General features: G+C 42.0%; 1 protein-coding gene across 7 annotated transcripts in view; it reads right to left on the minus strand.

The window, feature by feature from the left end:
• The window catches only part of LRAT (lecithin retinol acyltransferase), a 162314-nt gene extending 148484 nt beyond the window's left edge, over nt 1–13830 (minus strand). For 4 of the 7 annotated variants that reach the window (XM_070474712.1, XM_070474713.1, XM_070474714.1 and 1 more), the window contains exons 1-2: nt 13611–13830; nt 2281–2349 (exon numbers count right to left, since the gene is read on the minus strand). In XM_070474712.1, the coding sequence (XP_070330813.1) occupies nt 2281–2339 (59 nt within the window). In that variant the 5' untranslated portion in view covers nt 2340–2349; nt 13611–13830. Of the gene's footprint in view, nt 1–2280; nt 2350–13610 lie in introns of those variants that run through there. The other 3 variants (XM_070474715.1, XM_070474711.1, XM_070474710.1) reach the window with 3 other exon arrangements.
• Nucleotides 13831–15555: the final 1725 nt, after the last annotated feature.

Genomic DNA, 15555 nt, shown 5'->3' on the forward strand with positions numbered 1-15555 from the left:
TTTCCATTTATTTTTATTAGTTGGAGTCTAATCACTTTATAATATTGTAGTGGTTTTTGCCATACATTGACATGAATCAGCCATGGGTTTACATGTGTTCCCCATCAAGATCCCCCCTCCCTCTCCTTCTCCATCCCATCCCTCTGGGTCTTCCCAGTGCACCAGGCCTGAGCACTTGTCTTATGTATCCAACCTAGGCTGGTGATCTGTTTCACCCTTGATAGTATACTTGTTTCAATGCTATTCTCTCAGAACATCCCACCTGCACCTTCTCCCACAGAGTCTAAAAAGTCTGTTCTGTACATTTGTGTCTCTTTTTCTGTTTTGTATATAGGGTTATCATTACCATCTTTCTAAATTCCATATATATGTGTTAGTATACTGTATTGGTCTTTATCTTTCTGGCTTACTTCACTCTGTATAATGGGCTCCAGTTTCATCCATCTCATTAGAACTGATTCAAATGAATTCTTTTTAATGGCTGAGTAATATTCCATAGTGTATATGTACTACAGTTTCCTTATCCATTCATCTGCTGATGGGCATCTAGGTTGCTTCCATGTCCTGGCTATTATAAACAGTGCTGCGATGAACATTGGGGTGCACGTGTCTCTTTCAGATCTGCTTTCCTCAGTGTGTATGCCCAGGAGTGGTATTGCTGGGTCATATGGCAGTTCTATTTCCAGTTTTTAATGGAATCTCCACACTGTTCTCCATAGTGGCTGTACTAATTTGCATTCCCACCAACAGTGTAAGAGGGTTCCCTTTTCTCCACACCCTCTCCAGCATTTATTGCTTGTAGACTTTTGGATAGCAGCCATTCTGACTGGTGTGTACCTCATTGAGGTTTTGATTTGCATTTCTCTGATAATGCGTGATGTTGAGCATTTTTCATGTGTTTGTTAGCCATCTGAATGTCTTCTTTGGAGAAATGTCTGTTGAGTTCTTTGGCCCATTTTTTGATTGGGTCATTTATTTTTCTGGAGTTGAGCTGGAGGAGTTGCTTGTATATTTTTGAGATTAATCCTTTGTCTGTTTCTTCATTTGCTATTATTTTCTCATCTGGGACATAACTTTCTGCCTTTTCATGCTGATTAACTTTCTGTAATGTGGTTTTTGCTTTAGTCACTGTAGGGCTGTGGCTCTTGCTTCTTCTGCTTGCTCTCCAATGGAGAAGGCTAAGAGGCTTCCTGATGGGAGGGCCTGGTGGTGGGCAAAGCTGGATCTTTCTCTGATGGGCTGGGCTTGCTCAGTAAAACTTTAATCCAAATATCTGATGATGAGTGGGGTTTTTTAGCGTGAGGTGACCCAGCCTTCATAGGTCTATGGGTTCTATGGTTGGGTTAATGACAACCTCCAAGAGGATTTACACCAAAGGTGACCTTCACAGACTGCTGTTGCTAGTGTCCCCATCCCTGTGGTGAAACCCTGCCGATCCACATCCCCACAGGAGACCCTCCAACACTAGCAGGTAGCTTTGACTCATTCTCCTGTGGGGTCACTGCTCCTTTCCTCTCAGTCTTGCTGCGAGCAAGGTTTTGTTTGTGCCCTCCAAGACTGGGAGTCTTGTGGAAGTCTTGTAATCAAATCCCACTGGCCTTCAAGGTCAGATTCCCTGGGGATTTCCAGTCCCTTTGTCAGATACCCAGACTGGGAAGTCTGACATGTGGTTCAGAACTTTCATACCTTCAGAACATTCAGAAGCGGGAGAACTTCTTTGGTATTACTGTTCTCCAGTTTGAGGGTCACCTACTCAGTGAGAATGGGATATGACTTTATTGTGATTGTGCCCCTCCTCCATTCTCGCTGTGGCTTTTTCTTTATCTCTGGACGTGGGGCATCTTTTTCTGGTGGGTTCCAGCATCCTTCAGGGTCGTCTTCAGTGGCCCAGTTAGTAAAGCGCCTGCCCGCGGTACAGGAGGCCCAGTTTCAATCTCTGGGTGGGGAAGAGCCCCTGGAGAAGAAAATAGCAACCCACTCCAGTATTCTTGCCTGGAAATCTAGGGACAGAGGAGGCCTGGTGGGCTACAGTCCATGGGATTACAAAGAGGCAGACATGGCTGAGTAACTAATGTTTTCAGCATCCTCCTGTCCATGGTTGTTCAATAGTTGTGATTTTGGTGATCTCACAGGAGGAGATGACCATGAGTCATTCTACATCACCATCTTCAAACTGGAAAAAATGCTATGTTCTTAAAAACATCTCTCATTCTTAAAATTTGACATGGCACTGAATATAGGAACTTAAGATGATTTAATGACAAACATTTTTCGGATTACCTTTTTGGTGAATGTCCTTTATATATGGAGCCATGGCAGTCTAGACAAATCAGGAACATAGTCCAAGTCCTAAAATATAAAAATAAATGTGTCATGCACTATAAAATGTATGCAATCAACTCAAAGGCAATAGACTAATCAATCTTTTAATTACTTGCAAAGCTACATTAAACACTAAGTAATTGTAATATTTATGTTGCCTGAAAAGAAGTAGTCTGATGTGAATTTGAAAATATGATCAATCAATGGAAAGGTCTAAAATTATGTTCAAAATAAATGGAACTTTCATCAGCACCAAAGTGATGAAATAAAGATCAGCTCAGTTCAGTTCAGTTCAGTCGCTCAGTCGTGTCTGACTCTTGCAATTCCATGATCGCAGCACGCCAGGACTCCCTATCCATCACCAACTCCCAGAGTTTATTCAAACTCATGTCCATCAAGTTGGTGATGCCATTCAACCATCTTATCCTTTGTCGTCCCCTACTCCTCCTTCCCCCAATCTTTCCCAACATCAGGGTCTTTTCCAACGAGTCAACTCTTCGCATGAGATGGCCAAAGTATTAGAGTTTCAGCTTCAAAATCAGTCCTTCCAATGAACACCCAGGACTGATGTCCTTTAGGATGGGCTGGTTGGATCTCCTTGTAGTCCAGGGGACTCTCAAGAGTCTTCTCCAACACCACAGTTCAAAAGCATCAATTCTTCAGCGCTCGGCTTTCTTCACAGTCCAACTCTCACATCCATACATGACTACTGGAAAAACCACAGCCTTGACTAGACAGACCTTTGTTGGCAAAGTAATGTCTCTGCTTTTTAATATGCTATCTAGGTTGGTCATAACTTTCCTTCCAAGGAGTAAGCATCTTTTAATTTCCTGGCTGCAATCACCATCTGCAGTGATTTTGGAGCCCCCCAAAATAAAGTGTGACACTGTTTCCATTGTTTCCCCATTTATTTCCCATGAAGTGACGGGACCAGATGCCATTATCTTAGTTTTCTGAATGTTGAGCTTTAAGCCAACTTTTTCAATCTCCTCTTTCACTTTCATCAAGAGGCTTTTTAGTTCCTCTTCACTTCCTGCCATAAGGGTGGTATCATCTGCATATCTGAGGTTATTGATATTTCTCCCAGCAATCTTGATTCCAGCTTGTGCTTCTTCCAGCCCAGCATTTCTCATGATGTACTCTGCATAGAAGTTAAATAAGCAGGGTGACAATATACAGCCTTGACGTACTCCTTTTCCTATTTGGAACCAGTCTGTTGTTCCATATCCAGTTCTAACTGTTGCTTCCTGACCTGCATATAGGTTTCTCAAGAGGCAGGTCAGGTGGTCTGGTATTCCCATCTCTTTCAGAATTTTCCACAGTTTATTGTGATCCACATAGTCAAAGGCTTTGGCATAGTCAATAAAGCAGAAAGAGATGTTTTTCTGGAACACTCTTGCTTTTTTTGATGATCCAGCAGATGTTGGCAATTCGATCTCTGGTTCCTCTGCCTTTTCTAAAACCAGCTTGAACATCTGGAAGTTCACGGGTCACATATTGCTGAAGCCTGGCTTGGAGAATTTTGAGCATTATGATAATAACTTTGAAAAGTATCACTTCTCTTTTGTGATCTATTAGTAATTTTAATTCCAAAGTTCTAGTAAAACCTAAAATTGCTAACACTGTACAAGCCCTGAGCATTCATATTGAAAACCCAACATTAATTCTCAATAGAAGCCAGTAAGTTCACATGTAGTTGATAGATTATAGAAATAGATACAGGAGACCAAAATGGTAGATTGAATTAAGAGTCACTGGGAGTGATGTAGTTATTCAAAAGTATCTCATTTTCAATCAAACTACAGTTTAAAGCACAAACTAGATAATTAGTTTTATTACTATGGGTTCATTTTTTAAAAATTAATTCTACCAAGTAAAAGCAGGTACTTACACAGACTAAATATCACAAAGTTGATGGCATAATTATACTAAGACTTTTACATATTTTCTAACAAGCTAAATCATGTGAATGTTTCTCTTGTCTAAATGGAATTTCTGCTGGGATAGTCCATGTCTCAGGCCAACATCTAGGCCCTACATTTTAAAAGGAGAAAATGTAATCCACTGGAACTAACAGAAATATTCAAAGTTAGGACTAAGATATTTATCATGTACCATATATGACAGCATAAAAAATTTCCTTGTCAAAAAAGCTTTTCATAAACATTTTATTGAGTAAGTTTTCGTCATCTGGAGATCTCCTCATCTGTTTAACCATTTCCTTCCGGTTAGGCATTTAGGCCTTTAGTTTTTGTGCACATAATACATGGGGCTGTGCTATCCATCTTTTAGAGTAAAGTTCTTCTGCAGTTAGCTGTATTTCCTCAGGATAATTCTGACTTATGTGTTGGCGAATAGCCAAAGACTTATACTTTTTCCCCAAGAATAAGAAAAAAAGAAGTGAAAGTCACTCAATCGTGTCCAACTCTTTGCGACACCATGGACTGTCCATGGAATTCTCCGGGTCAGAATATTGGAGTGGGTAGCTTTTCCCTTTTCCAGGGGATCTTTCCAACCCAGGGATCGAACCCAGGTCTCCTGCACTGCTGGAAGATTCTTTACCAGCTGAGCCACAATGGAAGCCTGAAGAAGACTTCACAAAAATTAAGAAGACCTCATATTTTAAAGTTTTACAATAAATCACATAATCATTTCCTTGTAACCACCCATGTGTGGTTACTTGGCCATTAAAATGACCACACTACTTAACTTACAGACTATTTTACTTTTGTAGCAGTTAGCAGACATATGGTTATCTGAGAATTAATCAAAAACCAAATAATCACCTAGAAGGGTGGGGTGGAGTAGGAGGTGGGAGGGAAGTTCTAGAGGGAGGGGACACTGTATACTTATGGATAATTCATGTTGATGCAAGGTGGAAACCAATATAACATTGTAAAGCAATTACCCTACAATTAAAAATAAATAAATTTAAAAGAAAACAAATTATCCAGCTCCTCTACAGATAGTAGCTGAGGAACTAGAAGTAAAGCACAAAGTATTTGTGCTTTTTAAAATTTAATTTTAACAATAACTTAATCAAAAATGTTTAATTGGAATTTAACTTCAATTTAATTGGGAATATGTGTAAGATCTTATTTGCTTTACATATTCAAGTACAGATGCTGTGGGTATACACTTATGCTTTTGGGGTAATGCATGGGAAATCATTTTATCATAGTGAGCTTTTGGTCATTGTTCTTTATATCCAAGCATTATCATTTTGGGGTGAAAACCTACATACTGAACCATGCTAACTAAAAAAAAGTAAATGATTACAGGGTAACAGAACAGACAAGAAGTAGAGAAATATATACAACAGTGATAGCGGATTTCCCTATGCCCAGTGCTCTCCAGAAATTATTTCCCTCAAATGACAAAGACTTGTTGATAAAAGAAATGATCTAATTCACCAGGTGTAAAATCTTTGCTATTCCAAGCTTATAAATCAATTCAGACAAAAATCAACTCTGCCCCTCACTACTTGGTCTGATGTAAACATCAGAGGTCAAAGGGCAAATCTGCTCCAGTCAAGCCTCTAGCTTTGCTCCTTAGCTCATTCTAAGATAGCTGGCTGTCTTCAAGTTACTCCCTAACTAAAAACAAAGGCAATTCCCAAAGTGAAAAACAAGAGAACTATAAAGTCTAAAGAAAAATACTATCATAAGATACTGTTTGCTCCTAAACAGTGGTGTACGGAAAGGCAGGAGCTTTGTCTTAACGTGGGGTCCCCAAGTCTCCAGCACTGTACTCGATGGGCACTTAGTAAAAGTTGGTTGAAATAATAGAGAATATATTTCAAAAGAGCTCTTATTCTTAAAGGTTTCTTCACATATCTCTGATTTTTCATGAGCTGTGAGTCATAATGAAGGAGTACTTCAACCTCTAATTCTTATTAACTGCCATAGAATCCCTTTCTTCTGTTGAAATTCCTCATGCCTACTGTAAAGATTCTATGTAAAGGTTTTTCACAGGGAAACACTTTCTACTACATCAGAGACCTTGGCACAGCAAAGTCTTATGCAAATACATAAGGGCAGTGCAGAAGTATTTCTTAATTACTGAGAAGTTGTTTACATATTTCCCCCTGTATAATATGCTACAAGATAGTATGCCATGAGACGATGGGTGCCTTTTATGGTCATAAAAGAGCAAATTCAGACATGATGTGATATACAAACAAAAAGACTATTAAACTATGAGGAGAAATTTTTGAAAGACAAATGTATCTATAATTAATTCTACGTTATTTCTCCAGGACATCTGAACTCAGAAAGGTCTACAGAAACTACTCTGAGATGAGAAGCAGAACTATCTGATGAAATGTCTGTCAATCTCCAATTAAACTGTTCTACAGACTGCACACAAAACAGAATCTTTTCATTAGGGATTTCAGAGAAGGATGATAAATCTGTCTTTGGGATTTCAAGTCAAAATGCTTAGTAAAAGTATGAAGTTCAAACAAGGTTGTGTCTGTGATCGTGGGAATATTGTGGGAAGAGAGAAAAGCAAGACAAGAACAAATGGATACCAGAGAGAGCAGACAAAGCCCAGTCTGTGGCTGACCTGTGGTTCAATGACCACCATAGGCTGCAGAGACAACGCAAATTCCAAAACAGAGGGGAGCTGCATTGCAAATGAGAGCCATGCATTTTTAAACGTTTCCTCGTTCAGATTCTTAAGTCATCATATCTGCCAGTGAGTGTTTCACTCATCAAGAAGCAAATGGAGAGGCTCATGAGATTTGCTTTCTTGATGAAAGCTATCTGAGCCAGTGGAAGACACGGTGGAAAATTTCAAGAAGGAGCAGAACTGGCTATCAGTCTGCCTTACCGCCGGTGCACGGGAACCAGCAAGCAGCCCATGTCAGAAAGGGAAGGGACAAGGATGCAGAAGCAACAGAGGCCCCCTTGCTAGAAAAGACTGACTCTCTCCAATAGCTTGTGTTCTGTTTTGTATTTCCAAGATTCAGCACAGTGCTCAAGAATTATTTATTGTTAAGTAAATGCTAACCAGAACAATTCAAATTATGTAGATATTCCAGAATTCCTGATGAATAAGAGACTCGTCGATATTCCTAAAGAATTAATCTATGTACAATTAATAAATAAGTGATATTCTGTGTGAGAGAGGCACTGTGCCAGGCAAGAATGAATAAAACCTGGTCTCAGTTCTGTGAGTGCTTATCAGGCTGTTTTTACTTCATTGGAAAATAAAGGCACTTATTGGCCATACCCAACTTCTAAACTGAAGAAGTTTCTTCTTCAAGTGTGATGTCCTAAGGTCAAATACACCAGCCTCTCCTCCAGGCCTAGGACACCTCTGTTTGCTTGAACCCTCACTCATTGGGGGTCGGCTCCCTCAGCACCAGGTGGGGCACCCTGCTCAGCCCCGTAGGGAGTCTAGCTCTGTTCAGGGGGGATGCGGGGGAGACTGGGATGCTAGGGAAGGGCTGTCTGGGAGGCAGGGCTGTTGAGGAGGCGGGGTGTGGATCTAGGGAAAGCTCAGCTGCTTCCTGGGTTCTTGAAATCATTTTGAACCTGCAGGTACTCAAGAAGGTGCTGCAAACCAAGGAAAAGTCACATCACAGCCCAAGTAGGACAGCTGGGGAATTCCCAGGCAGGTTCTGAAGCTGTCTCCATTTATCTAGCAGTCCTGTAGACCATGATTCTTAAATCTCCACCCATAAGAATACAAAACTAGGTCTGGGTCTTAGCCCCCACCCCCCAACAACAGTGACCTGGACTCTTCTAAGCTTACTTAGAGTCTTAAGAATATGGAATTTCAGGAAAAAAACTATCAAAAGATTAAAAAAAAAAATGCCACATTTCCCTTTAAATCTCTGAGGCCTAGCATTATGTGCGTACTCAGTCTCTGGGTCACGTCCCACTCCTTGTGACTCCACAGACTGTAAGGTCCTCTGTCAGTGGGATATTCTGGGCAAGAATACTGGAGTGGGTTACAATTTCCTCCTCTAGGGGATCTTCACAACATTACGTACTGAACTAAAATAGATAGCACTCATGCAGTACGACCATGCTGAAGAGATGGCAACTGACAGCTTTTCTTACCAGCAGTATACTTGGGTTAGCTGTCAGTGACTTAAGTGACTGCATTTGTACTCAAGTTTTTATGAGAGACTGAGATAATAAGAATATATGTTGCCTGTTTCAAAAGTATTTAACTCTGTAGAACCCCAATTATGGAAAGTTCAGTAATGCTGCTAATGGTAATTGTAAAATATACCTTCAGTGTAGTAGTGTTATATTTTTCTATTTACTGAGAAAGGCAGTAAAGCCATCACAGTTGAACTTTAGTGCAAGGGAGGAGGACATTCTCAGCTGCCTAGGGAACAGTAAGTTCTAAGACATCAATGGAAACAGTTGTATTATATCACATTCCTGATATAATCTTTCTGCCATGCTATGTTAACAATAGTTTAAAAATAATAATAAATAAAAACTACCACAGAAAACAAGAATATATTCTTTTGATGACATTTGAAAAAAGTGATTACTGCACCTCTGTGAAATTACTGCCTATATAATTGGGCCGTGAAACCAAGCTTAAAGTCCACTTTCGCTAAACAGAATTGCTACTCTGAAAATTGTCTAAAAGCATTAAATTTTGTTTTACTTTAAAAGAAAAGAATATATTTTGCCTATATATTGGCACAGCAGGGCCAAAGGATAAGGGAAAATTACGCAGGAATAATGGATGTCAGACAATTGATTCCATTAGAACACATGAGGTATAGGTGCCACTGACTATTCATTTTCTAAACTGCACTATTCTATGAGCACTAAAATGCTCATTTCACCATGAAATATTTAGAACAATACAGTGCATATGACAGTCCTTGGTAATTTTCATGCAATATGTATGTATGTGACTTTAGAACTTACAAAGTGTGCATGCATGCTCATTCATGTCCTACTCTTTGCAACCCCCTCGACTGTAGCCCACTAGGCTCCTCTGTCCATGGGGTTTTCCCTGCAAGAATATTGGAGTGGGTAGCCAGTCCCTCTTCCAGGGGATCTTCCTAACCCAGAGATCGAACTTGAGTCTTCTGCATCTCCTGCATTAGTAGACAGATTCTTTACCACTGAGTCACCTGGGAATCCTTTACAAAGCACATCCATACATAAATTATCAAAGCTGTTCATTTTTTAGCCTCCTCATAACTAATTGTCTTATGTGTGTTAATGTTTCACCTCATACTCACAATAAGCCTTTGTGGTATTATACTATACCCATCCCACAAATACAGAAAACAGACCTTCTGAGGAGTTCACACCATAAAGTGTGTGTAACCAGGATTTGAAGCCAGATTTGTGTTACTGTAAACCAGGGTTCTTTCTAGAATAAAAAGTGTATTCACAATGTGATCCTAACTTTAACCGCATGATATAAGTATTACACTTACAGACTCACTCATTCAATAAAGACATATTGATAACCTTACCTGCTGCTTTGGACTGAATGTTTGTGTCCCATCAAAATTCATATGCTGAAGTCCTAATGCCCAGTAGAATGGTATTAGGAGGTGAAGCCTTTGTGTGGTGCTTAGGTCATCATTGGGATTCTCCCTAGCGTCTTCTGACATGTGAAGATACAATAAGGAAGAGAGGCCTTACCCATCCATGCTGGCACCCTGTTCTCAGATGCCCTTCCAGCCTCCAGGACTCTGAGAAATAAATTTTTGTTGTTTGTAAGCTACCCAGTCTCTGGCATTTTGTTATAGATTCCCAAGTCATCTAAGACACATTCCAAACACTGCTCCAGGCATGGGAGACACAGCAGTGAACAAAACTGTCTTTGGAATTTACATTCTGGCGAGGGTGTAGGAAGAGGAATAAAGAAACCCAACAGATATTTGTCCAGTTGGCAAGTGCGGTGGAGAAAGATAAGGCAAAGGAAGGGGTTAGGAGGTCCTAGGCAGGATTGGGTAGAACTGTAGCTACTGAGTATGGAGTGGTCAAGGGCAGGGGTCTTTCATAAGATATCTGAGTGAGCAGAGACCTGAAGGAAGCACAGCCAGCCATGGGTCGCCTGCAGAAAGAGTGTTCCAGATGCAGAGACTATTAAGGGCAAAGTTCCCAAAACAGGGCTGTTCTTGGCCTATTGGAATATTAGGCTGGTGCAAAAGAAATTGCAGTTTTGCGTTGTTAAAATTTGCTATCTGATTATTGGAACACATTTTTAAATAAATGTAGTTATGTTATACATCATTTTAAAGAGCATTTCTTGCTTTATCATTATTATTATTATTTTTTTGCTAATGACTTATTACTTGCTGTGTACTTTATATTTATTTCAGACTATGGAAACAATGTGAAACAAAAAGCAAATTTGAGCAACATTCTTATTTGAGTTCAACATGGGCTGCAAAGCAGCGAGACAATTTGCAGCATCAACAATGCGTTTGGCGCGGGAACTGCTAATGGACATACAGTGCAGGGGTGGGCCAAGAAGTTTTACAGAGTAGGTGGCAGCCTTTGGGAGCTGACAGCGTCAGATGGAGAGCAATCACCGAAGCTGATCCTCTTACAATGACACGAGAAGTTGCCAAAGAAGCCAACTGTCACCCACTCTACAGTCATCTCGTGTTTAAAGCAACCTGGAAAGGTGAGCAAGCTCAATGAGTGGGTGCCTTGTGAACTGACAAAAAACCAAAGCTATCATGTTAAAGAGTTGTGTTTTCTTATTCTACACAACAACAATGAACCATTTCTCAATCTGTAATATGCAATGAACAGTGGATTTTATAGGACAATTAGCGACAACCAGCTCAGTGACTGGACCAAGAAGCCAAACCAAAGTTTGGAAGCCAAAACTTGCACAAGAAAAAAAAGGTTATGGTCATTGTTTGGTGGTCTGCTGCCAGTCTGATCCACTACAGCTTTCTAAATCCCTGAGAAACTATTACATCTGAGAAGGATGCTCAACAAATCCCTGAGGTGCACTGAAAATTGCAAAACCTGCAGCCAGCTTTGGTCAACAGAAAGGCCCAATTCTTCACATCGCCCAACTGATGTCACACAACCAACACTTCAAAAGTTGAATGAATTTGCTTACGAAGTTTTGCCTCATCTGTCATACTCTCACCAACCAACAACTTCAAGCATCTTGACAACTTTATGCAGGGAAAACCTTTCCACAACCAGCAGGAGGCAGAAAATGCTTTCCAAGAGTTCACTGAATTCTGAAGCACAAATTTTTTTGCTACAGGAATAAACAAACTTATTTCTTATTGTATCAAATGCGTTGATTGTGTTGGTTCCTATTTTGATTAATAAAGATGTTTTTGAGCCTACTTACAAAGATTTAAATTCATGGTCTGAAACTGCAATTATGTTTGCACCAACCCATAATAATAGCTCGGAGGTCAATGTGCCAGCAGTGTTAATAACTAGAGGGGAGGGCGGCAAGAAAGATATGAGGCCAGAAAAGGAGCTGAGACTAAATCACTGTTTTTTAGGTCACTTTAAGGACTTTGGATTTTACTCTGAAGGAGACAAATCATTGGACAGCTTTCAACCAACACAGCACATAACTAACTTGCATGACTGCTTCTGCAGCTACAAGAATAGACTGTAGAAGGGCAAGGGGAGATGAGGCAGGGGGCATTTCTACAGTCCAATCAGAAGGGTGGTGCTTTATACTAGAATGATGGTGAAAGACAAGTTTGACTGCAGTGGTCTTGGCCTGAGCATGAAGAGATGGGACTGCCATTTACGGAAATAGAGAAGACTAGAGGATGGAGGGAAGCAGGTGTGGGAATGAAGATCAGGAGTTCCAGCTTTAAACATATTACTTCTAAGATGCCTTTTATAAAAGACGTCAAAAAGGCAGCTGGACACCTGGATATGGGTTTTACAGGAGGACAAGTCCACGTTGGAGGCATAAATGTGGAGTCTAGCAAACTTACAAAGTGAGTCAGAGGAAAGGCCTACAGCACTCCACACTTTAACTTTTAGAAACAAAGAGGATCCAGTCAAGGAGACTAAGAAAGAGTGGGAGGGAGGAAGACAGAAATCATAAGACTTCCAGAAGAAAGAATTTTAAAGAGACAGTGATTGACTTGGTCCAATACCACTGATAGGTCAAGGAAGGTGAAGGTCAAGACTGACTACTGAATTTAGCACAGTCATTGGCCAATGTGTGCCTGCTAAGCTGTTTCAGTCATGTCCAACTCTTTGTGACCCTACGGGGTGTAGCTGCCAGACTCTTCTGTCCATGGGATTCTCCAGGCAAGAATACTAGGAGGCTATTAGTGTTACTAGCTTCCCTAAAATGAGAAAAACAAGGTTCTGAAAGATTAAATAAATTGAACAACCAGGGCCACGTAGCCAGTTAGCAATAGAACTGGGCCCAGAACAAAACCCTGAACACAGGCCTTCAGAAGTGAGCCTTGTTTCCTGAATTCCAGACCAGACTCTTCTACCTATTATGACCATCCTTCTCACAGTAACTGCCATTCATGAGGGGGGCTTTAAAAGAATACTAAGACCATAAACCAAAAGGAATGAACGTCAGTAGAATTTGGGGGCACAATGACAGTCAGTCCAAGGTTTGGCATTTCATAACAGAGACAATGGCCCTCAAATCAAGTAGACAGACACTGCAAAAAGGGCAGGCCCAGGTGTCAAACACAATTCAATGCAAAGGAAGGTTTACATATCCTCAAAATGAATTCTGTGTTCACTGCTCGTTGCATTTTGCTAGGTGATTTCCATGTGAATAATTAGATTCCCATGTAAATAATCAGGCCTGATTACCAGATGTCACTAGTGCTATGTATAGTCAGGACTTGAAGAAAAGGGATCTGATTCTGCATGCTCTTTCCTTTACTTGACTTTATCAAGGTGCCCCGCTCAAACTCAACCCCAATAGTCAATCCCAATTCCTTTAAGGAATCCACTGTTGCCAATATCTGCTGAACGATTTTGCAGACTAGGAAGTGAAAATTTCCAAAGGGAAGAAGAGCGGGGAATGGACGAAAAGGAGCTGCGCGAAGTGGGGATGGAGAATTGACCATCACAGGACAGGAAAGGTGGGCACTTGGCCAGGGAGAGGATGCGCGAGGGCCCCCGGGGCCGAGCCTCCTCCGGAGCGGCGAAGCCTGACGGGGCTCTGGCTTGGCTGAGTCCGAGTACCACCAACGGGGCTAGGGGCCCCGACCAGGGCTACGGCTGCAGCTGACTCTGCGCGCCCTCCCTTCCTTTCCGGACCGCGGGGTGGACGCGGCCGCCGCGCGCGGTGAGTGAGGGCCGCCTCTCGGTTACCTGACTCCCCAGAAAGCCGAGGCGCGGCCCGAGCGCACGGCATGCGGCGGGACGGGGCCCTCCAGCGCTCGCCGGTCCCCCGCCTCCGCCCGGGTGCCCAGTCTCCGCGACCCCGCGGCCAAGGAGGCGCCCGGGGGAGCCCAATCCCGGGTCGGAGCGTCGCGGAAGCGGGCGCAGCGGCGCGTCTCCACTCGTCGCGCGCGCGGAAGTCCAGAGCCACAGGCCCCGCGCGCACAGCCGCCCCGTGGGGCCTCGGCTCCCGCGCGCCCCCTACTGGCCGAGCGCCACAGCGCCCAGCCCGGCCCGGAGGCCCCGCGTTGAACAGAGATCAGGTGCAACCATCAAGCCTGCAAAACCTTGGTTAGGGTTGCTGGTTCAACTCCTTCCTTCTGTTCTTGAAGTTTGCGCCAAAAAGTTAAAATTTCTCCTTGCACTCCCCATTCCCTTACAAATTCTGAGTTTCAGAAGGAAAAAATCAAACAAGGTAAATATATGGGAGCCCCCAAATTTTTTTGGCTAACTGATGCCAACAGCCACTCATTGGAAAGACCCTGATGCTGTGGAAGATAGAGGGCAGGAGGAGAAGGGGACGACAGAGGGTGAGACGGCTGGATGGCATCACCGACTCGATGGACATGAGTTTGATCAAACTGCGGGAGATGGTGAAGGATAAGGAGCCTAGCGTGCTGCAGTCCATGGGGTCCCAAAAAATCGCACACCACTGGCTGACAGAAAAACAACAACGTCTTTTCCAAGCAGCTAGAGAACTGTATCTAGGCCAGCTTTGCTTCTCTAGACAGGGCGGTGAAGAACCTGTTTTGTTTGCTTCGCTTTCCTATAGTTATAAATACCGTCTGATCAAAGCCTGTGGGGCACATGATGACCACATATGTTCTTTCCTAGGTACTGAAAACGATGGGAAAGAACCACACACAGGAAGTCACAATCTAGTTAATTGTTATGAACAAAGGGTCGCCTGTCTCTTTTTTTAAACTTAATCTTTTGTTTTGTTTCCATCAGTGGGCTTTTCTTTCAAGTCCAGTGGTGCTCTCTTCTTAGATTGAGTTTAGCAAAGCAAGAGTTCAAGTTAGAAGAAGCAAAATAAAAGGAAACAGAAAGGCCTCCATTCTTTACAGGATGATTAATAAAGGTTATGGATTGTCTAGACAATTTTGTGATAAATAACACAAGTCAACATTTACTGAGTCCTTACTATTTACCAGAAACTGTTCTAATAGCTTTATTTACTTTATAATAAAAATCAGCTTTTATGGCATTTCCTTAAATGTTTACATTTATTAGCACATTAAATAAAACAGCCCTGTGAGATGAATGGGGCTTCACAGGCTACTGGTAAAGAACCCTCCTGCCAATGCAGGAGACTCAGGTTCAATCCCTAGGTCAGAAAGATCCCCTGGAGGAGGGCATGGCTATGCACTCCAGTATTCTTGTTTGAAGAGTCCCATGGACAAAGGAGCCTGGCAGGCTACCATCCTTAGTATCACGAAGAGTCAGACATGACTGAAGCACGTTAGCAAGCATGCACTTAGCAGGTATGAGATGAATACTGTAATTATCCCCATTTTACAGTTGAGACTGAGACACAGAAAAAAAGTATCTTCTCCAGATCACTCAGCTATAAGTTATAAAAGTGAGATTTAAAGCCAGATGGTCTGGCTTCAGTGTCCGCACTCTCAGGTCTCATGTTACACGGCCTCAGTTGAAAGAAAAATGAACTAAGATCTTACTTAATCTGCACAACAAATATACAAGGTGGGTACTATTATTTCTCAGTCTTACAGGAAAAGAAATGTAAACACAGGCTAAGGAACTGTCCAGGATCACAGAGCTTGTAAGTGGGGCCCCCCCCCATCTGATTATTAATTCACCAGAAGAAGAGAGAAGCTATTTTCATACATTCAGCCATGCGGAGATAGAATGAATT

The sequence above is a fragment of the Odocoileus virginianus genome, chromosome 12, assembly GCF_023699985.2.
Source record: "Odocoileus virginianus isolate 20LAN1187 ecotype Illinois chromosome 12, Ovbor_1.2, whole genome shotgun sequence".
In the NCBI taxonomy this organism is placed as follows: domain Eukaryota; kingdom Metazoa; phylum Chordata; class Mammalia; order Artiodactyla; family Cervidae; genus Odocoileus; species Odocoileus virginianus.